Here is a 25,577-nt window from a genome sequence, read left to right as displayed (position 1 = left end):
AAATACCTTATTCCTTAGGGTATGTCGGTATGTTTGCTACAGAGTTGTTCCATTTGCTGTAGGATTGCACTTCTTCCTACAATGAACTGCTGTGTGTTCTACCTCTCATTAGGTCCATAATCAAATTATCCAAAGTGAAAGGCTGGTTTGTTTTCATAAATGGTTTCTGAAGGTGAAGTGGTCTTACTTTCTCCTGAATAGCTCAGGTCGCACTTCCGGGCCTGTGCTTGCTCTTACGCTCATGTTTGTTGTTACCTTCTAAAATTTACCCGTGCCTACTGTCTCCACGTTTTTTCCCTAGTTATCCAGCCTCTAAACTGGATGAGTAAGTAAGTAAGCATTACTACTTACTTTGATACTTAATTTTGTATTTTTAAGTACTCTTTAACAATACACACGGACATTGGATTTCTCTAAAAATTGTAGGCAACTTGAGAACAAGAAGTATGTAGTCTTCTTTGTATTCATTGATTCATTCTGTGCTAAGACAGGGTATGCAATGGTGAACTAAGCAGGCACTGTCTCTGCCTTCATGGAGCTTGCAGAAGAGTAAGCAAAACAGAACTAAAGCCCATGATCACACATGAATATATAGTTACACACTGTTATGGTTTTGACTTAAGCAACTGGAGGAGGGTAGTATAATTTTCTAAAGTTCAACTAGACGAGAACTGGGTTAGGCTTGGGATGAAAATGAAATTCTGTTTTGGACATGATCAGTTTGGGATGCCTGTTATTAGCCAGGTGAAGACGACTATGAGTCTGGAGGTCAGGGTAAGGACAGTGGATCTGGTAATCATGGGAGTGGATGTGATCACCTAATGGGGAGGCAGAGGCGAAGGGGAGAGAATCTAACACAGAACCTGGAGCACTGAACCAGGAAGAGGTCAGGTACAGGAGATGGTTTTAAAACAAAAAGTAGTTTCTTGTATGCTAAGTGAAAGAAGCCAGTCCTAAAAGATTATATTTTTAGGAAATGTCCCAAACAGGCAAATTTATAGAACCAGAAAGAAGATTGGTGGTTGCCAGGAGTGGAGTGAGGGATGGGAGTGACTGCTAATGGATGTGGGGTTTCTTTTGGGGGTGATGCAGATGTTTTGGAATTAGTGATGATGGTTGTATAAACGTGTGAATATACTAATAATCCTTTAAAAGGGTGAATTTTATAATACAGAAATTATTTCAGAATAAACCTGGGCTTTTTTTCATGGTTTTAAAGAAAGCAAGATTAGATGCATTTCAAGAAAAGAGTGGTCAGCTCTGTCAAAATGCTGACACTGTAAGTTGAAAACTAGAAAAAGGTACATTAATGATACAAGCCAGAGGTCACCGGGGATTATAGCTCAAGCAATATCAGTGGAAGATGGTGGAGAAGAAAACAAGGAAGGCAGGGGGCACCGAACAGTGAAGGAGTGAATTAAATATATGCATCAAGTTTTGCTCCCCACTGAAACCTCACAGGGGGACATTTTTTTTAAGACCTAAAACACCTATGCACGTAACACAAAGTGACAAACACCAAAACAACTCTGGAAGCTGGAAAGCAGAGGGATGACTTCGCAGCCTGAAAAAACTGAGTACTAAGCTAACATCAGAGAAAGCTGAGAACCAACAAAATTTATCCTGAAGAATCCTCAAAAGCCTCAGGAATTGATGGCCAGGTATCTCTGGGAGTAGGAACTAACAGAAAAAGGCTAAAATAAGAAGGATCAGATGAATCTTTGGGCATATGGTCTCTCTCCTACTACCTGTACAGATGTCTAAAATTTTATTTTCTGGAGAGGATATAAAACAAAGGGTCTCAAAAAATAAGGTACCTAAGGAATAAATTTAACCAAGGAGGTAAAAGACCTGTATTCAGAAAACTACAGGACACTGAAGAAAGAAACTGATGAAGATAGAAATAAGTAGAAGCACATACCATGTTCATGGATTGGAAGAATTAACATCACTGAATTCTCCAAACTACCCAAAGCAATCTATAGATCCAGTGCAATCCATATTAAAATACCAATGGCATATTTCACAGATCTAGAACAAATATCCCAAAAATTTACATAGAACCAAAAAAGACACCAAATAGCCTCGGCAATCTTGAGAAAGAAGAAAAAAATTGGAGGGATCATAATACCTGATATAAAACTACAGCCCTGGCTGGTGTGGCTCAGTGGATTGAGTGCCAACCTGCAAACCAAAGGGTTGCAAGCTCAATTCCTAGTCAGAGCACATGCCTGGGTTGAGGTCCATGTCCCCAGTTGAGAACATGTGAGAGGCAACCACACATTGATATTTGTCTCCCACTCCTCTCTCTAAAGATAAATAAATCTTTTTTAAAAACTACACTATAAGGCCACTGTAATCAAAACAGCCTGCTACCAGCATAAGAACAGACATATAGATCAATGGAACAAAATAGAAAGCCCAGAAATAAGCCCACACCTTTATGGTCAATTAATATTTGACTAAGGAGGCAAGAGCATATGATGGAGTAAAGACAAGTCTCCTCAATAAATGGCGTTGGGAGAATTGGACTGTTACTTGCAAAAAATATATAACTAGACCACCAACTTACACTATACACCAGAACAAACTCAAAATGGATAAATGACTTAAATATGTTGTGATACCATAAAAACCCTAAAGGAAAACATAGGCAGTAAAATTTCAGTTATCTTGTGTAGTAATATTTTGCCAATATATCTGCTAGGGCAAGGGAAACAAAGGAAAAATAAATGGGACTACATCAAATTACAAAAGCTTCTGCACAGCTAAAGAAACCGTAAGTCCCTGGCTGGTGTAGCTCAGTGGATTGAATGCTGGCCTCCAAACCAAAGGATTGTGGGTTCAATTCCCAGTCAGGGCACATGCCTGGGTTGTAAGCTGGGTCCCCAGTTGGGGGCATGCAAGAGGTAACAGTGCAAGAGGCAACCAATCAATGTATCTCTCACACATCGATGTTTTTCCCCCTTCCTTTCTCCCTCCCTTTCCCTCTATCTAAAAGTAAATAAATAACATCTTAAAAAAAAAAAGAAACCATCAGCAAAATAAAGAGGGAAGCCACTATATGGGAGAGCATATTTGCCAATGATACATCAGACAAGGGTTTAGTCTACAAAATATATAAAGAACTCATACAACTCAACACCAAGAAGACAATTCAATTAAAAAATGGCCAAAGGACCTGAACAGACACTTCTCTAAGGAGGACATACAGATGGCCCATAGACACATGAGAAAATGCTCAACACTGCAAGCCATCAGAGAGATGCAATTTAAAATCACAATAGGTATCACCTCACACCTGCCAAATGGTAAATCAAAAAATATGTGCTGGTGAGGATGTGGAGAAAAGGGACCCCTAGTGCACTGTTGGTGGGAATGCAGACTGGTGAGGCCACTGTGGAAAGCAGTACTGAATTTCCTCAAAAAATTAAATATGGAACTGCTTTTTGACCCAGCAATTCCACTTCTGGGATTATATCCTAAGGATTTCAAACACCAATCAAAGCATATTTGCACCTGTATGTTCACAGCAGCATTATTTACAATAGCCAAGATCTGGAAACAACTTAAGTTCCATCAGTATATGAGTGGATAAAAAAGCTGTGATACATTTACACAATGGAATACTACACAGCAGTAAAAAAGAACGAATCCTTACCTTTTGCAACGGCATGGAAGGAACTGGAGACTATTATGTTAGGTGAAATAAGCCAGTCAATGAAAGACAGATACCATGATCTCACTTATAAGTGTAATCTAATGAACAAACTAATGACCAATATAGAACCAGTGGCTTAGAACATGGAACAGACTGACAACTCTAAGAGGGGAGGTGGGAGGGGGGTACTGTTTAGAGAAGGTGAGGGGATTATCAAAGAATAATATACATGATCCATGGACATATATACATAATCCATGGGCATGGACAACGGTGAAGGGATTGAATGTGGGAACAGGGGGCAGGGTGGATGGGGGTGGTAAGGGGGGGAAACGTGAGACAACTATAATAACATAAACAATAAAATATTAAAAGGAAAAAAAACAGAAGGTCTCTGGCTGTGTGTGCTCAGGGGATACTAAGCCATCATTAAGGACAATGGTGCCATACCAAAGCAGCAGGATTACATGAAACATGTATACTGAATGTTCAGACCATCCCTTCTGCTCTGACCTCCCATCCCTCTTTCACATCAGCATCCAAAATGCTGGCAGCCAGTCCTTAAATCCTTCATATAGGGGATTGGAAGAGTCTTCTCTACAGAAAATGATGGACCCAAGAATCCAAACACCTAAACATATTCAGATCAGGATTCTCAACCATAACCCAGCCAAATCTACAGAGAAGTTCAGGGTAGACCAGCCTGACCCACATGTTAGAGATTCTGAGCCACATAAGCAGACAACCAAGGACTACAGACTCTAAAGAAATTCACTAACACTAAGTATAGAAATCAGAAAAGGGAAAGGATTTTGATGAAAAAGTGAGTATGCAAGAAGAAAAAAATTACTTAATTGTCAGTAATAGGTCGAGAGAGAAGATTTGGCGGTTTAAAAAGATCATGACCAACTTCAGTCAGATGGTGATACAGGCAGACATGGCTTACCACTTTTGCCCAACCACATCAAATTACAACTAAAATATAGAACAACCATCCCTCAGGAATGACAGAAATTAGCTCAATGAAAGTCTGATAACCACAGAATTAAAGAATCACATCCATCCATGCTGGTAGGAGGGACACAGATGCAAAATAGGCTGGTACCACACCCACAGGGATAAAAGTTGGGGAGGGATATCACAGGAGTGAGGAGTCGCAGCCCCACACCAGGTCCCCCAGCGCAGGGTTCCAGTGTCAGGAAGGTAAGTCCTCACAACTTCTGGCTGCAAAAACCAGCAGGGGATTGAGTCAGTAAAAGAAACTGCTGGAGCCCTAAGCGTTCCTCTTAAAGAACCCACACACACACACTCACCTACTCAGACTCACTCCCTCTGAGCTCCAGCACCGAAGTAGCAGCTTGAAGGGCACCAGTGGTCTACAAGGAGAAACTGAATATGCCTGGCATCAAGATGAGCAGAGGCCATTGTACCTCCTCTAAACCCTCCCTCCACAGAGCCAGCAAGTTGGTGTCATATCTGAGACTCCATCAGTCTGGCTAACACTGTTTGACCCACCTTGGAGATCCCCAGAGGAGCTGCCATACCCAACTTATGGGCCCACCCAAGCTGCTTTTCCATAAGAATGGCTGGTCTTGGATCCTAAATCTTATCAAATAAGCCAACAGCTAAATTCAGTGAGCCCTAGCAGCAGCCAGATTAGAGTCACAGCTTGGCTTCACCTGGGAATCTCCAAGCCCAGCACAAGTAGCAGCCATCTCAAATTGCTTTGTAACTCAAGCAGGATGCCCCAAGCAAAACACAGGTGGGGGCTGACCTTGGCCTGCACACCCCCACCCCCGGGAAAACCCCAGGGCCAGTGCACCCACTGGATGGCTATAGACTACCACCCTGTCCCTGCACAGCTGATTGTCTATGGATGGCGGAGGTTGGTCGTAAGTGGTCACAGCCAATCCTTGCAGCTGACTGACCTGGGTAAATCCCTCTCATTGATCTGCCAATAGCAACTAAGGCTCAACTACAAGAGGAGTGTGTACTTAGCCCACACGATGGGTGCACTTCAAGTACCCAACTTGGGTGATAGGAGAGGCTCTGCCACTGGACACAGGACACATAGTACATTAGGCCACACTACAAAGACACCAAGTCAAAGCAGCTCTACCTAGGAGGCTGTCAAAATGAGGAGACAAAGAAACATGGCCCAAATGAAAGAACAGATCAAAACTCCAGAAAAAGAGCTAAATGAAACAGAGATAAAATCAGATGCAAAGTTCAAAACACTGGTTGTAAGGATATTCCAGGAACTCAGTGAGGGCATCAGCAGCATAAAAAAGACTCAGTCAGAAATGAAGGGTACACTAATTGAAGTAAAGAACAATTTACAGGGAAACAACAATAGAGTGGATGAAGCCAAGAATCAAATCAATGTTTGGGAACGTAAGAAGCAAAAAGTAACCAATCAGAACAAGAAGAAAAAAATCCAAAAAGTGAAGATAGTGTAAAGGGCCTCTGGGACAACTTCAAGAAGTCCAACATTCACATCATAGGGTGCCAGATGGAGAAGAGGAAGAGCAAGAAACTAGAAATCTATCCGAAAAAAAAGTGAAAGAAAACTTCCCTAATTTGGTGAAGGAAATAGACATTCAAGTCCAGGAAGTACATAGAGTCCCAATTATGATGGATGCAAAGAGGCCCACTCCAAGACACATCATAATTAAAAGGCCAAAGGTTAGAGATAAAGAGGACTTTTAAAAGCAGCAAGAGAAAAGAAGTTAGTTACCAGAGGGTTGCCAGATGGGAGGTGGGAGAGGTAGAATGAGTGAAGAGGTGAGGGGATTAAGAAGTACAAATAGGTAGTTACAGAATAGTCATGGGGATGTAAAGTACAGTATAGGAAATGGAGTCGCCAAAAACTTGTACACATGACCCATGGACATGAACAATGGTGGGGGAACTGCCTGAGGGAGTGGGTGGTACTGGATGGAGGGGGACAAAGGGAGAAAAATCAAGGAAACTGTAATAGCAAAATCAATAAAATATAATTCAAAAAAATCACAATGCCATAAAAAATGAAAATTCAGAGGAATAATAGCTCCTTGAAATTAAAAATTAATTAGCAAAAATTTAAAAACTCAATAGAAAAATTTTTTAAATGTAACATTTTGAAATGCATCAGAGTAAGACGTTGTCTGTCTATAAATGACAAAACAAAATGACGTGGTTATAGATGGATTATAATATAATTGAGAAAGACTTTGCTTTTTCTGTAAGATATAACATTCCAAGGTTACAATTAGAAGTATAAATGAAAGTACATCAGAACTTCATAGATTCTTGGAGGTTTTTAATCAATAATCTCTAGAACATCTACATTAATAAAAAATGTATACAAAATAAAAATAAAGATTAAGATGAGGAAATCACTGAGAAAGCAGAACAAAAAGGCAAAGAGATAGAAGCTGGAAAAAAAGGCTAAGAAAATTTGACAACCTGTCCAATGAATTGAATTTTAGGAGCTGTAGATAGTGGAAGGAACAAAACCATCAACTATATAAAACAATACTTCCCAGAACTAAAGGGCATGAGTTTCCACATTAAAGGATTAAGAATGATACCATCCTCTAGAATTCTAATGGTAACACTGGAAGCCAAAAGGCAATGGAGCAATGCCTTAACTATTCTAAAGAAACATTATTTCCAAGTTAGAATTCTATCCCGACCCTAACTATTAATCAAAGGGAAGGGTAGAAAAAAAATTTTCAGATAAGTGAAATCTTAAAATATTTACCCTCCATACTCTTTCTTAGGAGGCTACTAAAGGATATGCTCCATTAAAAGGAGGAAGCAAATCAAGCAAGGAGAAAGCATGGGCCATAGGAAACAGAGGAGATGGATGACAGCTGGGCACCCACACAGAGGGCCACAGACCTGCCTGGAGCCAGGTGGAGGAGGCTCCACTAACAGAATGCCTGAGGCGAATGAAGATTATAAGAGATTTATACAATAGGATGAAATACTTACAAATAATATTGATAAAACTAATCATAATGAAATTCAGGGGTAAGAAAAAGAACAGAAAAGAAAAAGCAGTCATAGTTTATTCTGTGGCACAGCTCAGAATAGCAAAGTTGGTCAAAACAAAGCAAACACTAAATATTGACCTAACCAAAAGTATGACTTCATTTGGGAGAATGGGGAAATTTGAAATGGGGGAAAATGAGATGAAAGGAAAGAAAACAAAATCACTGTATTCTCTTTACTTCCCTAATAGAAAGTCAAAACGTAATGTCTAAAACTGAAAAATCAAGACATATCAGTGTATGCTTATTTATGAATGTGAAGTTAAACACCAACAGAATAACTAAAAGACTGTTGTCTTAGGAAAGCAATGAAGAGAGTGCTGGGATTGCTATTTTCTCAACAAGTCTTGTAAAGCAAGTCAACTTTTTAAACAATGTGAGTGACTTTAGAGAAAATAAAAACTTTAAAAAGTGAATGATATATGAAGGATAAAGTAGTGACAGCCAGAGTAGGCCGCTCTGAAAGAGCTCGACTGTGAAAAGCAGTAGAGAGATGATGCGGATATGGTGTAGGTTTTTAAATGCAGGAGATAACATAGCATGGTCATGTGCTGATGGTAAAGATCCACTGAATGAGGGAGACTGGAAATGGGAAAGCTAGAAGGGAGATGCATGGAGTCTCCTCCTAACACGTGCTGGGACTTGCCTATCATAGGCTGAGGAATGCATCCAACTGGAGTGGAGAAGACAGGGTGCAGCAATAGGAGGGTCTGTAGACTTGGTTATAGAAGGAGAGGGAAAGTCTCTTTTTTCCTTGATGCATACTCATCAGTTGAGAGTGAGGGGCTATGGAAGGAGATAATGAGAAAAGTGAGAATATGATATACTCCTTGCTAAAGAGTAGGAGAAAATTACTAAGGAACTGTAGATACTGTGCACTTGAAGAGTGCCTAGTTGAAGTTTCAACATTCAGTGCCCCACATGATATACTATGAAATGCTCAATAGTTGAATCTTCTATAAAACAAACCTACACATGGGAGAAAAGGATGAAAGGAAATAAAATATTAACAGTGATTATGTCTGAATACTAGAACTATAGGTTTTCTTCAATTCTCTATTTCTTCAATTTTTGAAAAGTAAGCATATATATTTAATGGAAATATTAATCTTTATTTTTCAGAGGGAATCCTAACTTTTGGTTCATGGAAGTAAGTGGCATATATTGATGGTATTAAGTTCAAAAGATAATGTTTATAGCAAAACACTGAAGCAACCTAAATGTTCAATCTTCAGTGGAGATTTGTTAAAAATAATTGGGGCATGTTTATATAGTTGAATTCTATGCAGCTACTAAAAGAGGGGGAAGCACTTTATATCCTCATATGGAAATATCTCCAACAAAATAATGAACAGTGTATATAGGATCTATCATTTCTATAAAAGGGTTAAATTAAGCATAAAATTTCATATAGAAGAATCAATAAAAAGAAAGAAGTAGATGTAAGTATGATGATATGGAAACATCTTCAAAATATATTACTAATTGAAAAAAAGATACACAACAGTGTCTGCAGTGTGCTCCTATTTTATAAAAAAAAAGTTCCAGGGACTATGTGCATAATATGCATAATACAGAAATTGGCACGGCAAGGGGAGTGCCTCTAGGAGGGGATTCTTCCAATAATGGTATACGGAATATTTCCTCACAGCCAGAGCAGAACGGGTCCAGACTGGTGTGAGAGCGCACAGTTGCCTACCTCTTCAAGCATCACGATGGAGTCTCGGAGCACTCCCTTTAAACGACCGGCCTGATCTTTATGCTTTTGACTGTATTCTGCTCTTGACACCATATCAGAGGCTAAACTGAAAGAAAAATACCATATTAAAATTCAGGAAAATAACTACAAATATTTTATTTCCAGAAATTACCAGTGCTCCATAAATTTACAAACAAAACAAAAAATTAAGAAACAAAAAAAACTGTGACTACAGAATAGTTAATAGACCAAAATCGCTAAAACAGGGGTTAAGTTTTCTTCAACTAGGGAATTACTGAAATAATAACAGGTTGGAGGGGAAAAAAAGACTTACTTCAAAGATTTCTCTTCTTGGAGGTGGAGACGGTAAAAGGACTGAGCAGCATACTCTATCTTTGACAGCTTCAGAAACAGTGTCACATTCAACAAAACTAGCAACAGCAAACTAGGCAGAGCAAATCATACCTGGTTAATCCACTCTTCCCCAGACCTGAAGCACTGCTAATGCAGAATATACATGCAAAACCTTCAAAAATGTATAGTATCCAGACCAGTTTTCAACTGTTAATACTTAAATCAGTTATCCCTATTATGTAAAATAATTACTTGTAAGTACTAAACAGACATTAAAGTGAAAGTTAGAAGGCAAGTGGAGGACAATAAAGCCCTCAAAGCAGGTCGGGATGGTCCCTGACATCCCCTCTGTTAGAAGGGATGTTAGGGGTTGCAGCCAGTGCAGATGTGCGACCCCCCGCTTAGAGATCGACCAGGTGAGCTTTCAGTATCTGTTTTGGGTGCTTTTGGCTTAAGTAGTTATAAAACCATAATGCTGTACTTCAAACAGAAAATGGAGATCAATATGGACTAATCTTAGATAGATCATGATGTACTTGCTATTCCCAGTGGAAGCCAAAAGAAATTTTTAAAAATTACCATTCAGCAAAAACTTCAAGTTCAACTTGGACTAAGAAAGTATCAAACCCCAAATATACATTCATGGTGTCATGTACAAAATGTTAAATGCTAAATGAACTTTATTGGTTCTCACAGCAGCCTTTCCAGTGAATGAATATATTTCTTATTATACACGTATGCAAATATATAGGTGCATCACATCTCATTTTTTTCTGTTAGAATATTGACTTGCCCTTAAAAATATACAGTATTCCCTTTATCTATCCAGAAGAGAATTTTTTTAATGAAAGCTTATGTAGTGGCAATAAAATCAAATTTATGAACTTATTATGGCACTGAAATGGTTCATTGATGAACATTTCAACATCTGAGTATAAACTTTCTGCAAAGTAAAGCAAAAGACCACTGATGATATTTGCTATTCAAAACTGCCATAGCAAATCAACTTAACCAGAATATAGAAACCTTTTTATAAAACTTAAAGTCACAACAATCATTTTCTATGCTCTGAAATCTGTAATTAGAAAAAACAGCTGATATAAGTAAGAACTTCATTCCAAAAAATCCACGAGTATGTCACCCAGTAGGAGCCAATTCAATGGACTCTAATCGACTACCCCCGACATTCCCATATAGCCACGCAGATAATAGCAGTCTGAACATAACTGGCCAAATGGATTACTATAGAATGTGAGATTCAGACTGATTGCCCAATATCTCTCTTCATGGGATCTTCGATCACTTTCATCAGAATAACCTGCACAAAATACTGTGCAGAACTACTGATTCCTGATCACTACTCGAGACCTACTGACTCAGTCTCTGGACTTGGGGCCAAGAAATCTGCATTTTAGCAAGTGATTCTTATGCACAGGAAAGGGTAAGGACTACTGGTCCAATCAAAAAGAGTAAAACAGCATTATTGGGATTTCACTAGCCTACATATATAAATACTCCCTTTAAATTTATGGAACATCCCATAAAATCCTATGATAGAAGAAATAAATCAAATTAGTTTAAAAACTGAAACATTGATTGGACATGTACTTGGTATTCACTCAAATTTAATGATTTTTCTGAAAATCATACAGTGATTCCTCACTACCACGGGAGTTACGTTCCAGAGACCCCTGAGATAGGTGAAAATCCACAAAGTAGTGGTGTTATATTTATTTTATTATTTATATATATTTAAGGCTTTATAAACCCTTCCCACACTCCTAGAAACCTTTCCTGCTCTCCTATTAACCTTTCCCACACTCATAAACACTTCATATGCTCTTAAACACTTTCTACACTCTTAAACCTATGTAATTTTAACAGCATATGAAATTCTATATGGGTACTCCCCAGTGAAGTATACAGTCATCCCTCGCTATATCACAGGCGCAGTACAGTGAAGCCACAATAAGTGAACCACAATATAGCGAGGGACTACTGTACATCAAAACTATCAGACTGAAGAATATATTGTAAAATTACTGTTTTTGTAAGTTCAAACTGGTCAAATAGTGGTAAGTTCTATACAATAATATACAAATGCATTCAAATTCTTTTATAAACTATTAAAAGTAAAAACACGAGCTAAATAAGCATTCAAAACCAATACTTACAAAACACTCATCACCACGATAAGGGCGGTGTTCCAGTTTTCCGCTTCCTTTTTCTTCCTACAGATGACACACACACACACACAGGCTTCGTTAGAAGTTAGAATTGGAACTGTGATTACAACCAGTAACATTTTAATTTCATTTGAAATAACTAGAAACTTAAGAAATTATTTGTAAGGAATAAAGTGATTTAGGGTGAATTCCTGCACCTTTTTTTGTTTGCTTGTTTCTAATATCCTGAGTAACATGAGTCAAATCTACAAAAAGAAACTTACATCAGTCCTTCAAATTTGGCCTATATTAAAAATTAATTTACTCTAAAATTAAATATGCAATTCAATACATCATGTATGATCGGTAGCTAAGTTCCATTTCTTCAAACAATATTTGAGCTGGGTTTATGTATGATACTTCCCTCCTGGAAAAAGTTTTGTAAGTCATTGCCACCTGTTCTCTGTTGCCCATACTTTTAAACTCCAAAATTAGAGCCATTAAGCTTAAACATATTCACACTAAGAAATGAGCCTCGGAAGAGAATTTTTTATGTGGAAGGATGTGAAGATGTTACAGTTTTACAGTTCTGAGAGGGAGGGAGTAACAGTTAGTAGAGGCAGGATGCCTTTAAAATTGAGAGTGAGACTAATAAAAGTCAAATTCCATTTCTGCAGTTTTGCTGGGCTGGCCCTGAAAGTACATAAGAATTAAAAACATACAATCATTTTAGTACATTGAGGGGCAGAAATGAAATGTCTGAAAATGCTTGGCAGGAAGTTAACGAGTGAAGTGCCCAGCATCCAGGGACAACGGTGGGGACCGGTGACCTGGGGATTTGGTCTAATAAGGCAGCAGCTATAGGCTCCAACAGACTGTTGCTATGAAAGTATTTGGGTCCAGGGTTGTCAGATCTGAGTTTTTATACAAAAATGTCCAATTTTTAAAATACCATGTGGTCCAGTAAAATGCTTCTATTGACCACGTGCCTGACATTTTACAACTGCCAAAGAGACATATTCTGCTTAATGTAAGTAAACTAAAACCTCCCATCTCTGTTTACCAGATAACAGCTACCGGTGATATCCCATCCTGATTACTCTCCCCCGCTCCATCATCCCAGATATCTCCCCTCTGGCATCTAAACCCCCATCTCCACAAGAACGCTGAGAAGAAAGCTTAGGAACTGTTTCTGCTGCTCGGTTGAATGTTCGCCTTCTCCTTCGTAGGCCACTCAGTTTTCCGGGGTCTTCAACAGGCTGATTTAACATAGATTCTTCCATTAACAAATCTGATTCTAAAAAGGGAAAAAAATCTTTAGGTAGTGGAGAAACTTCAACTGTAAGATGCAGGGGGCTTAGTGGTTGTTTTGCGTTCTGTTTGTTTTTTTAAGCTTTGAAAAATTTCTTTTACAATTACTTGGGTTTCATGGCCTAGATTCAAAGCTACTCTTAATGAAAAGTCTTGGAGAGTACAGTGATCCCATAATAAGACTTCGTTATTCTAGGAAGAATGAACTATATTAATAAATGATGGGATCATCAGAGCGAATTTGCCATGTGCTATATTAAATATTAATGTAACGATTTAAGTTTTAGAAACAATAGGCCTACCCTGGATCATTAGAAAGATTTCCAAGATAGATTATGGTACTTGATGGTCAATTTCAAAGGAAGGAGTAGCATATAATAGTTCTAATTTACAATAAGGGTTTGCAGAAAAGGAAGCCCTAATAACAAAAATTTGCAAACAACCTAAAACACCTCATTTTTGTCAATTGTTTCAATCTCTTCCTTTATCAGATTTTTTATTAGAAGTTCATTATCCAGTGGCCAAACTGATTTTTGAGTTTAATTTTTTTTTGCTCCTGATTAGAAGTTTAATGACAAAATAACCAAAGAGAGAAAAACAAGGAAATAAAGTAATAATAAACTAGAGGATGACAGAGAAATTACAAGACTTGACTGACCACCAGTTTTTCTTTAACTAAAATTAATTATGTTCATGTATATTTTTTCTTGTGTATATTCTAAGGAATATCCAAATAGAACTATGATATTACTTCCTCCAGTCTAGCACCCACCTCACAGAGTTCATACTTGTACAGGACAGCATTACTTAGCGGGCCCATGTAAAACCAGGAATGCTGTGCTGCTAAGGACAGTGTGGGCCTGAGGACTCCCCGAGATTAGCAAGCACAGGTGCACCTGTGCGCTCCTCGGTGGAGCCCTCGCTGCAGTCAGCCTCCAGGGCCTCCCGCAGTCAGCAAGTGTGACACCCCCTGTGGTCTTGGGCAAATCATTTAACCGAGTCCTCTGTTTCAGTATTTCTTGTTCAGTAAAATGGAAAAAAAATAGTAACAGTACTATCTCACAGGGCTGTAATAAGTTGATATTTATAAAGCACATAGAACAATGTCTGGCTGATAGTAAGAATTATGTAAGTGTTTGTTAGACCAACAAAAATTAAAAGTTTGAAAGTCCAAGTGGGGTGGTTACAAGTACTTCAGTGGGAGTCATTCCAACACCATCTACCAGTTTCTGCTGTTAATTCAAATGCACAATCAGTCCATTCTGTCAATAAATGCATCTTTACAAAAATAGATCAATCAAGAAATGCACGAACCAAGCTGTTTGAAATAGTCTTCCAGTGAGCTCCAGGAATTCTTCTCAATCAAAGATTTTACAATGGCCCATGGCTGTTTTCTGTATTTCAAATCTGTGGAGATTCTAACAGGATAAGGATAATATTTATTTCAAGGACAGGATTTAAGTATATTAACATTGCCATTAAATATAAGATTGTATTCAGTGGAGAGCCAGAAGGATTCAAAGTCAATTAGACTATAAAAGAAAATTTGTTTACTGATAACAACTTCTTTCAAAAATTACTATGTACTACTAATAATTTCATCAAATTTCCCTTCTAAGTACATGGGATTTTATTTCTTTCCTTTCTCTAGTCCTGACTTTTCTTTGCATAGTAGGAAAGGCTCAAAATAAATTCTGAATTTCCTACATGCCTTGTAAAAAAAATCTCCAATGGTCAGGAATTAGTTGAAAATCACTCCATTAGCTACGACTAGGCCAAGCATATGATGACGGCTCATCACTAACTTCAATGCACTGACATTGTTCACTCTCCATTGCAGCAGAGTCATTCACCCCTCACCATGTGCCCCTCAAGAACTCCCAGCCCCCTTGCCATTAAAGAGGAACTGGTGATGGGTTCTGGCCACTGGACTGTGAGCACAGTTCTATAGCTCTCTCTCTTCCTATAGCAACAGAAACAACACATAATCTCGGTTATGTAGCTCCAGGATGTCAAAGCCTTCATTGGCTTGGTCCTTGAGGGAGGAGCCCCATCCCTCTGCTGACCAATGATGGACGTGTAATTTGAACAAACAATAAAGCTTCTGTTGTGTAAAGCCATCACTAAAATTTTAGGATTACTACTATGGTACCAGAGCGTAATCTAGCCTATCCTGAGTAAAACACTCATCTACAGTAGCTCACCTCAGCCGGCATTTCTGTTTTGAAGATGGGATGATGTAGTATCTGTTCAGGGTGTAAAAGTAGTCGTGGTAGGGGACATCATGCGTCAGCACTTCTGAGTCTACCCAATAAAACTGTGCTTCCCGACTTTCTTTATACAGTGTCTGCCAAAATAAGACAAAAATGTTTTCCATGTACTTGTTTAATACATCAAATTCCTTGCCAATTCAGAACATATGTATTAGAATTCCTTCTCACATACTACGAAAGACATGAGAAGCCAAAGTACAGAGCCAGAAGAGCCTCCACGTTGGCTGTGCTATCTACAAACGAGAAGAAAGGACCTGCAGAAATGGTTATTTGTTGCCTCTCCGTAATCTCACAGTGTAAGTATTTTTCTTTCTTAGATACGAGAAGGAGAAAGGAACCATGTAACCTCTTGTGTATATTACTAGTTTTTAAAGAATTTTAAGCCCTGCTGGCATAGCTCAGTCGATTGAGTGCGGGCTGCAAACCAAAGTGCCGCAGGTTCGATTCCCAGTCAGGGTACATGCCTGGGTTGCAGGCCATGACCCCCAGCAACCGCACATTGATGTTTCTCTCTCTCTCTCTCTTTCTCCCTCCCTTCCCTCTCTAAAAATAAATAAATAAAATCTTTAAAAAAGAAAAGAAAAGAATTTTAAATGTTCCTGTTAGGAAACAATTCAAAAATCACTTGAAAAAATTAAGGACTCCACCCAAAGTTCACCAAGGTTTAATAAAACCACCCTTCACCAAATAAGTGAAGGAAGCAGGCAAACAAACAAAACGCTACTTTTCCTCAGTGGGATTTGACGTGGCTACTGGGCAAGACTTGCTCGTTGTGATCACGCCCTTTACACTTGTGCTGTGAGGTTATCAAAGATGCTCTAACGCCAAAGTGCCAGACTTTTCTTATTTGTCTGAAAATCTTTTGAGAAAAAAGTTTAATCCCTTTTTAACACTGAAGGACAAAATTACAAGAGCAGAATTAGTTCAGATGTTAAGAGCTATTTTCGAACTATTCGCACAACAGAGACACCACACTCCAACACGAACTGACCAAGCACAAATTCCACTCGGAGACAGTGCCACACTGGTGCAGAGCGGAGCATTCAATATCTCCCCATCTCTTCCCCGTGTGTCACAGCAGCCATCTAGTTATTTGACCCAAACCCTTGACATGATTCTGCAAATCAAATTCCCATAGCATTCTTTTTAAAACCATTTTTTTAAAAGGGTCAGTCGTACGCAAGAGTAGAAATGAAATATAATGAACTCTCATAAGCTCATCAACCAGCTTCAACAACACTAACTCCTGCCTAACCCTGTTTCATCTGTACCCCATTCCCACATTCCCTCCCTCCTTCATGTCCAGCCACCCTCCTTGGCCTGGCTAGGCTACTTTTAAAAGACAGCCCAGACATCAATAGAATTTCATCCATAAACACCTAAGTATCTCTTTCCATAGATTCTTCAGTATGTCTCTTTAAAAAATACTGTTCTTTATTTTTTAAAAGATACTTTTGTTTAAAGCATAGCTATAATACCATTACACACACAAAATAACAGTTCCTTAAATCTCATGAATATATGGTTGATATGTTTCTTGAGTCTCTTTTAACCTGTAACAGTTTCTCCTCACATTTTTTTCTTGCCATTTATTTGATGAAATTTTTTTGTAAACTGGCACCTCAGACAGGCATCTTCTCTCTTCTCACACGCATGGTTCTCCTGAGGCTCTGACGGGGCAGACATACCTGCTTCTCAGTGGCAGCAGTGGACTTCCCAGTGAGCGGATTATTCAGAATTATGGTGTAGGTCATGGTTCTCAGCTGATCACCTCCAGGTTCCACATTCCAAGGCGTAGATACTACATCTATTCACAGCAAATATAAAATGAGTCAGTTCTAGAAATTTGAAGGGTATGACTTGAAATGGAATCAAAGAGGTAGTTTTTGAATATTTTAAGGTTTTATTTTTGACCATTCAAAAATAAAATTAAATGTTAGGCACTCTTCTTATATGTGACATCCCTATCTCTGATCTATTTACTTCTAAATTGTTGTCACTCGATACACTTTTTACTTCCCTTTAGAAGATAAAAGTTGGTTCATCTGCAGGCTTCTTTTTAAAGTCCCCAGTACCTATGAAGAGAAGTAATGGCACCAGCCTTGTCAAACTGAGACAGAACAACACTTCAGCATTCCCACCGCTGAGGACAAAACCTTGAAAGACATTTGTGATTATGCAGCAATGTGGTCGTGATCCCAACTTGTGGAGAAATCATGTAATGTTAGTGGCTTATCTGCTGAAGTCTTTAATTAAGGAGGAAGTGATGGAATATAAATAACTATATAACCTATATAGCACAAGCTATAGGATAACCTCTCTATGATGAGACCTTGGTGAAAAGTCTCTTCTGATTGCTTAGCAACAACATGGTGAGTAAAGACACACTTTGAACAGATACATCTTTAGAACATTGCACTACACAGCAAAGGTCATTTTACAAGCCAAAAACTAAGCAAGTATAGGTAAGGGCATCATGAACTCTATTCAAAGATCTGACTAAATCATCTAATGCTTTTAGCACGAATGGATTTGGGCAATTAGTATGTTGGCTGCTACTCATCAACATACTAAAATATAGGAGCCTTTATCTAACTCATTACCTACTGTCAAAGGAATGGTACCAGGCATTGTGATCTACCCAGTTTTTCTCAATTTCTTTCATACAGATAGGTCTGGCTGAAGCCACCATTTGAGTACCTGGAAAAATCTTACAACTAAATTTAAAAAGCATCATCATAAACCATGGAAGGTTATCACCCCAAATTTGCTATAAAATGGTTTATTATATTGTTTTTGCCCATCTTTCCTACATTTTAGTTTCTTAAGAGTAGGTAAGTGGTAGTAATTCTGCCCCTTAATTTTTTTCTCTCTTTTTTTTTAATTGTTGTTCAAGCACAGTTGCCTCCATTTTCCTGCCACCATCATTTCAAGATGGCATTTTGAGCACACATCTTTTCCTTCCCAAAATCCTAATGAAATGACTATGGAAACATAACAGTAAGGAAAAGTGTGATATTTTGATTTATGTTAAAAGTATATACTTTGTCTTGATCTCATTTCTGGCACAGAGCTCCTAAAACCCTTGGAATTTCCTAAGTAAAGAAAACAATAAAGGTGTCTTTTTAAAAAAAGATTTTGTTTATTATTTTTAGAGAGAGAGGAAGGGAAGGAGAAAGAGTGGGAGAGAAACATAATGTGTGGCTACCTCTCACACGCCCCAAACTGGGGACCTGGCCTACAACCCATGTGCCCTGACCGAGAATCGAACCAGCAACCCTTTGGTTTGCAGGCCCACACTCAATCCACCGAGCTACACCAGCCAGGGCAAGGTGTTTTTTTTTATTATGTCTTTTGTTCAGGACCACACCCTATTTATTTCTTCCTTCACCTGGCTGTTGATTTGTATATTTTAATGTCCTTTATAATAAATCAGTAATCTAGTGAGTAAAAAAATGATTTATTTACATGAAAGATATAAAATTCTAAAATACTTTTCAAAGGTTACTTTGATTATATGTCAGTCTGTTTCAGAAAAATTATACAAATAATCCATTGTGAATCAGCAATAGAATTTAAAGATATTGTTGAATTTTGCTGTTGAAATTGTACACTATTCAACAAAGCAATAATTAATAAGGAGAAAGAAAGTGTCTTCCACTTGTGTTTTCACCAATGTTGCCAACAAGCCTACTGAGTATCATGTGCCATGGCACCATCTAATTAACAACATCCCGGAATAGTCAAGTCCCCCAATACCTGAGTAAAGCTCATCATAGTATAAAAAATTGGAGATGAAATTCTAAGAAAAGTGGGAATAGTACACAAAAAAGACACAAGAGCCATTTTGATATATTGACCTGCGGTAATAAAAATCAGGAATTTCAGAAAACCACTTCAAGAATCCTTTGATGTAATAAAGTTTTAAAACTGGTGAGTTTTCATACCCATTAGGATGGTTGTTATCACAAAAAAAAAGGAAAATAACAAGTTGGTGAGGATGTGGAGAAACTGGAACCTCTTTATGTTGCTGGTGGAAATGTAAAATGATGTTGCCACTATGGAAAACAATGTGGTCATTCCTCAAAAAATTAAACATAGAATTACCTTATGATTCAGCAATTCCACATTTGAGTATACACCCGAAGGAACTGAAAACAGGGACTCAGATATTTGTACATCAGTGTTCACAGCAGCATTATTGATAATAACCAAAAAGTGGAAACAACTCAAAACTCCACCAATATATGAATGGATAAACAAAATGTGGTATATGCATACAATGGGATGTTTATTCAGCCTTAAAAAAGAATGAAATTCTGACACATGCTAAAACATAGATACACACTGAAGACATTACGGTAAGTGAAATAAGCCAGTCACCAAGGGTTAAATATAGTATGATTCCACTTACAGAAAGTTCCTAGAAGAGTCAAATTAAAACAGAGGAAAAGTAGAATGCTGATCATCGGGAGTTGGGAGGAGGGGGAAACAAGTAGGCAGTGTTTCACAGGCACAGAGTTTCAGTTTGGGAGGACGGGAAAGTTCTGGCGCTGGATGGTGGTGATGGTGGCTGCATGGCCATGTGAATGCACTTAATACCACTGAGTTGTGTGCTTTAAAATGGTTAAAATGGGAAGTCTTACGTTATATACATTTTACAAACACAATAAAAAAAATTGGTAAATTTAGGTGATGGATATATGCATTTTATTATACCATTCATGCAACTTTTCTAAAGATTTACATTTTTTGAAAGTTAAAAAAGTTGAATAAAAAACAAGCTTTTGAAGCTTTTGAGCTTTGAAACACAAAATAGTCATACAACTGCAAACAAAGACTTAAAAAAATACCTATGTAAAAGCTCCCTAATTAAAAAAAAATTAACTCCAATCATAGGCATTTAATGCTAAATAAGATTACAAATAATTGACTATGAAAATTTTTCATTAAATTCATAATATTTTTAAAATATTTTTATTGATTATGCTGTTACAGTTGTCCATTTTCCCCCCTTCACTCCCCTCCACCCTCTCCCACCCCACTTCCTCCCCCCTTTTAGTTATGTCCATGTGTCATAAGTTCTTTAGCTTTTACATTTCTGATACTATTCTTACCCTACCCCATCTATTTTCTACCTACAATCTATGCTACTTATTCTCTGTACCTTTTCCCCCTCTCTCCTCCTCCCACTCTCCTGTTGCAAACCCTCCATGTGATCTCCATTTCTGTGGTTCTGTTCCTCTTCTAGTTGTTTGCTTAGTTTCTTTTGGTTTTGCTTTAGGTGTGGTTGTTAATAATTGGTGATTTGCTGTCCTTTTACTATACATGTTTTTTTATCTTCTTTTCTTAAATAAGTCTCTTCAACATTTCATAAAATAAGGGCTTGGTGATGATGAATTCCTTTGACTTGACCTTATCTGAGAAGCACTTTATCTGCCCTTCCATTCTAAATGAAAGCTTTGCTGGATAGAGTAATCTGGGATATAGGTCCTTGTCTTTCATGACTTGGAATACTTCTTTCCAGCCCCTTCTTGCCTGCAAGATCTCTTTTGAGAAATCATCTGACAGTCTGATGGGAAACTCCTTTGTAGGTTACTGTCCCCTTATCTCTTGCTTGCTTCTAGGATTCTCCTCCTTCATTTTTACCTTGGCTAATGTAATGATGATGTACCTTGGTGTATTTCTTCTTGAGTCCAACTTCTTTGGGACTCTCTGAGCTTTCCTGGACTTCCTGGAAGTCTATTTCCTTTTGCCAGAATGGGGAAGTTCTCCTTTATTATTGTTCGAATAACTTTTCCACTTGTTGCTCTACCCTCTTCCCCTTCTGGTACCCCTATAATTTGGATGTTGGAACATTTATAGATGTCCTGGAGGTTCCTAAGGCTTCTCCTTGTGTTTTTTAATTCTTATTTCTCCATTCTTTCCTGTTTGGTTTGTTTCTTTCTTCCTCTGGTCCACTCCATCTGATTGAGAGTCCCAGTTTCCTTCCCATCACTATTGGTTCCCTGTGCATTTTCCTTCATTTCTTTTATGGTAACCCTGCATTTTTTTCATCTAATTTGCCGACCAAAATCAACCAATTCTGTGAGCGTCCTGATCACCAGTGTTTTGAACTGTGCATCTGATAGGTTAGTTTATCTCTTAGTCGCTCAAAAGGATGAGTTCTGGGGCACTGATTTGTTCTTCTGTTTGAGCCATCTCTATCTCTCTCTCTCTCATCTTTGGTCTAGTTGGCTCCTGTTATGGTGAGGGGCAGAGCCTTAGGTGTTCACCAGGGCTGGGCACCCCATTTGCTAGATTGTGACGTTGTATGCGAGGGTGGGGTCGAGAGGGAACAATGGTGGTAGCTCCGTTCTCCCTCAGTCCCTTCCCTGGGATCCTGGGCTGCAAGCTCTGCCCTGCTCCACAATCTCCCCTCACTGGGTCTGCTAGTTGCCGTCTGTGTACTCAGTGTCCACCCGCTGCAATCTTGCACGCCCTGGATGCCTTACGCACTCCTGGTTGCCTTTTCCGCCCCAACCTCTCCCAGATCTCCTCACCACGACCCAGCTCGGCTTGCTTGTCTCCACCCCTCCTACCGGTCTGGATGAATGGGTCTATTTCAACTTCCTGGCTGTCCGACTTCCATCCAGATAAATTTTCTGTCAGTTCTAGGTGTTATTCTGCCTCTAAATTGTTGTTGTTCCAATCTTGGTTGTGTGTGGAGGTACAGTGCATCCACCTATGCCTCCTTCTAGGCTGGAAGTCCTGAACACATTTCTTTGGCTGCTATCTCCAGAGGGAAGCCTTTACATGAGGGAGGAGAATTGCTGTCTTTGGAAGGCAGCATACACGGTATCCACAGGATGACACTGCTGAATAAGAGAAGCTGGTAGATGGCTTCATATTTCAATAAGCGCTGTTATAGATAGGCTTCCAAAGTAAGGTTTGTGCTTTGAAGTTTAAATCCGGTAGCTCCTGCTGTGCAAGGCCTTCCTATCACTGTTTTGACTGCATGCCATCAGGTGGGCTGGATTCAGAAACCTGGCGACTGCAGTACCATCCTCAGGCTAGGGACGCAGCTTTCTCATATTCCCTAAATTCATAATATTTTTTAAAAGAGTCTTTCAAACCCATTATCAAGAAATATAATTTACCGGGGCCACACAGCCCAGCTGGTTAGAGTGCCATCCCAGTACGCCCAGGTTTAATTCCCGTCAGGGCACACACAAGGATTGACCAATGAGTGCATAAATAAGTGGAACAACAAACCGGTGTTTCTCTCTCTCCGTTCCTCTTTTTCTCTAACAGTCAGTAAATTAAAAATGAAATATAACTTCAATTACCAGGTAACTCGTACAAAAGATAGCATAATCATGTGCAATCATAAACAGATTATCTCTTTTGGAGAAAACCTGAGTGGTTCTAGGTCTAAATAGCAATAGGACTATAACTGTTTAGATTTAGAATTAGCTAGAAGCCTTTGGTTCCCAAAGCCACTGGTAACATCAAACAGCACATATATTCATCCATACTGAAGCCAGATGTGAAATCAGACACTCAGTGCAGTTGTGATCCAAAATGCAAACTTCATTTAGGGATAAAATGCTAGTTCCTCGTGGACCTTTTCAGTATAAAAATAGTAGTGCATCATCTTAGAAAATTAAGAGAAATAATGTCTCTAGCTCTTCTGAAATACCAGGTTCAACAGGTAGACATGAATAGTAAGAAAACATGAAAAGATTCAGAACAGATATAATAAGCTAAGTAAAAAAAAAAGACATATACCTCAGATATCCCACTTTTTTAAAACTGAAAGGACAGAAACAATAAATGATTTTTTTAAACCATGGAATTCTTAATATAATCACAAAACTCAATTAATAGCTATCAGTTAAAAACTGCTACTCTACTATGAATAATAAATAATTATTTTTTTGTACCTAGCACTGGTGGATCCTTGGGCTTTTTTTTTGAGTTTTGTGGCACTGTAAATAATGCTGCTATGAATAGTAGTACATGCCATTCAGAGCACACACGTACCCATCTCTGAAGGATATATGCCTAACAGCAGAGTTGTTGGGTCAGAGAGAACGCGTATGATCAGCTTTAGCAGATTCTGCCAAGCCACACTGCTGAGCGGCTGCACCTATTTCACCCCACTAGTATCCAGCTGTCCCACGCTGCACCCTTTTAAAATGGGGTTCAACCCAACTGAACTGCTACATTAATTAATACACTGAATTTTAGTTTTCAAAGGGTCTTAACTGTAGGTAGAATCTAACTGAATAACTTGTTTACATGTGAATTTAATCAAAACACTTAAATACTAGTTCATATATCACCAAAATAAAATCAGAACTTGTCTAATTTTTCTCCCTGACAACATAAATAAATTTATACAAGCTCAACCCTCTAAAGATAATAAAATTCTCCTAAGTTAATCATTAGATAAGAACACAAGCACCCACCTATTATGTTTCTAGAATTGGTAAATCTCTGCATAAAGCGTGAACTGGTGAAGAGCAATTCAAACATCTTCTCAGCACTGATGTGGAAAACACGGTTGATATAAAGTCTTCCATGAAGATCTTTCTCAGAAATATTTTCTGGGGGGAAAAGAACAGAATCAAAGGGAAAGAAACCAAAAAACAGATAATTTCAAGGTTTTGTTTTGTTTGCTTGCTTTTGGTACATTACAAAATAGCTTTTAAATATGATTATTGTGATCAGCACATTCAGGGCACCATTAAACCTCTAAACTGGTATTGTATACATACATATCATATATAACTATACATAAGAGTATATAGTTAATTAAACTATAATGATAAATATTTTCATTGATCAGAATGATATATAATGATCAATATTTCAGTTGTCAATACTCAAAATATAAATATTTAATTTGAGTGACATCAAATTTCCATAATATATCACTCAAAAGAATATTTCAAATGTGACGAGGGCAAGACTGAGATGCAGAGTGGTATCTGCCACAGCACGTAGGAGGTCCTGTTTCTGAACACTTGTACATTCAGTAAACACGAAGTCACAAACGGCTCTAACATCTGCTGCACCCACTAACTTGCTAGCCACTGACTCCTCCGAGCAAAGTATCATTGTATTCATAACCGTTTCTGAATGCCACCCATCAAAAGAAGAAATCCTTCTGAAAAGTATGCTTCAAAGCTAAATAATGTCCAATAGAATATTACATTTTTCTGGGAACCTGATAATGATAATGAGGTTGAAAACTACTGGCAACAAAGAAAGAAGCAGAATCTGCTCACCTCTCCACGTATACCTAGGAAATATTATATAAAATAGCCGATGTTTGTATGGTACTTACTACATGTCATGCACTGTGCTAAGCACCTTATAAGTATATACTCTTCTTATTCTCACAGCAATCCTGTGAGACACGTGCTGTCGTCATCATTTCCATCATGTAAATGAGCGAAACTGAGGCACTGAGAGACTCCACAAAGCTCCACAGCTAATGAGTGATGAATTGGAATGTGAATTCACTCCAGCTCCAAAGCACACAAACTTACCCTCTACTTTATACTTCCAGGAGTTTAACTTAGAAGAATCAAAAAGAAAAGAGAAGAAAAGACAGCTAGATATAGGAGCCTGGTAAAGTATAGGAAATGGAGGAAAGCAATTCAAAATTTCAATGATTTCAGGGCTGGGGTTATTTATTACTTCAAGGATTACATCCCATTGATACAGAATGGAAACGTGTGACCAAAGCTCCCCTTATGTCAGAAATCAAGCTCTAAGAATTATCTATTTAGAGCACCTGTCAATGTTACACCACGGGAAGCAGCCTGGGAAACAAAAGATAGGTGTAAGAATCAGAAAAACTCTTCCAGCTCTGCCTTCATTCCAACCATTGTTTTTTTCTCATTAACTGATTTGTGTCTTTGATACTTTGATATTAACTACTTTGATACAGGTACACAGAACTTAGAGATTACCAAGTAAATATTGATTTACCTTCTTCCTGCTAGACTAGTTTATGGCCTTTTCTCTGCCTTGCCCCAGAGGTCTCCTGGTCCTCACATTTATTGACTAATAAGCATCAACTGA

The 25,577-nt window shown here is 38.3% G+C and overlaps 1 protein-coding gene across 4 annotated transcripts in view; it reads right to left on the bottom strand.

Annotated features, from left to right (window-relative positions):
* GRAMD1C (GRAM domain containing 1C) overlaps nucleotides 1-25,577 on the bottom strand; it is a 102,195-nt gene that overhangs the window by 1,717 nt on the left and 74,901 nt on the right. For 3 of the 4 annotated variants that reach the window (XM_036018114.1, XM_036018111.1, XM_036018116.1), the window contains 8 exons: nucleotides 23,954-24,091; nucleotides 17,189-17,307; nucleotides 15,432-15,574; nucleotides 14,542-14,645; nucleotides 13,045-13,213; nucleotides 11,926-11,994; nucleotides 9,732-9,842; nucleotides 9,398-9,503 (listed from right to left, as the gene is read on the bottom strand). In XM_036018114.1, the coding sequence (XP_035874007.1) occupies nucleotides 9,398-9,503; nucleotides 9,732-9,842; nucleotides 11,926-11,994; nucleotides 13,045-13,213; nucleotides 14,542-14,645; nucleotides 15,432-15,574; nucleotides 17,189-17,307; nucleotides 23,954-24,091 (959 nt within the window). The remainder of the gene's footprint in view (nucleotides 1-9,397; nucleotides 9,504-9,731; nucleotides 9,843-11,925; nucleotides 11,995-13,044; nucleotides 13,214-14,541; nucleotides 14,646-15,431; nucleotides 15,575-17,188; nucleotides 17,308-23,953; nucleotides 24,092-25,577) is intronic. The other variant, XM_036018115.1, reaches the window with a different exon arrangement.

Source organism: Phyllostomus discolor, chromosome 2, assembly GCF_004126475.2.
Source record: "Phyllostomus discolor isolate MPI-MPIP mPhyDis1 chromosome 2, mPhyDis1.pri.v3, whole genome shotgun sequence".
Classification (NCBI taxonomy): domain Eukaryota; kingdom Metazoa; phylum Chordata; class Mammalia; order Chiroptera; family Phyllostomidae; genus Phyllostomus; species Phyllostomus discolor.
The sequence above is the reverse complement of the archived record's forward strand: the minus strand, read 5'-3'. Positions and strand labels throughout refer to the sequence as shown.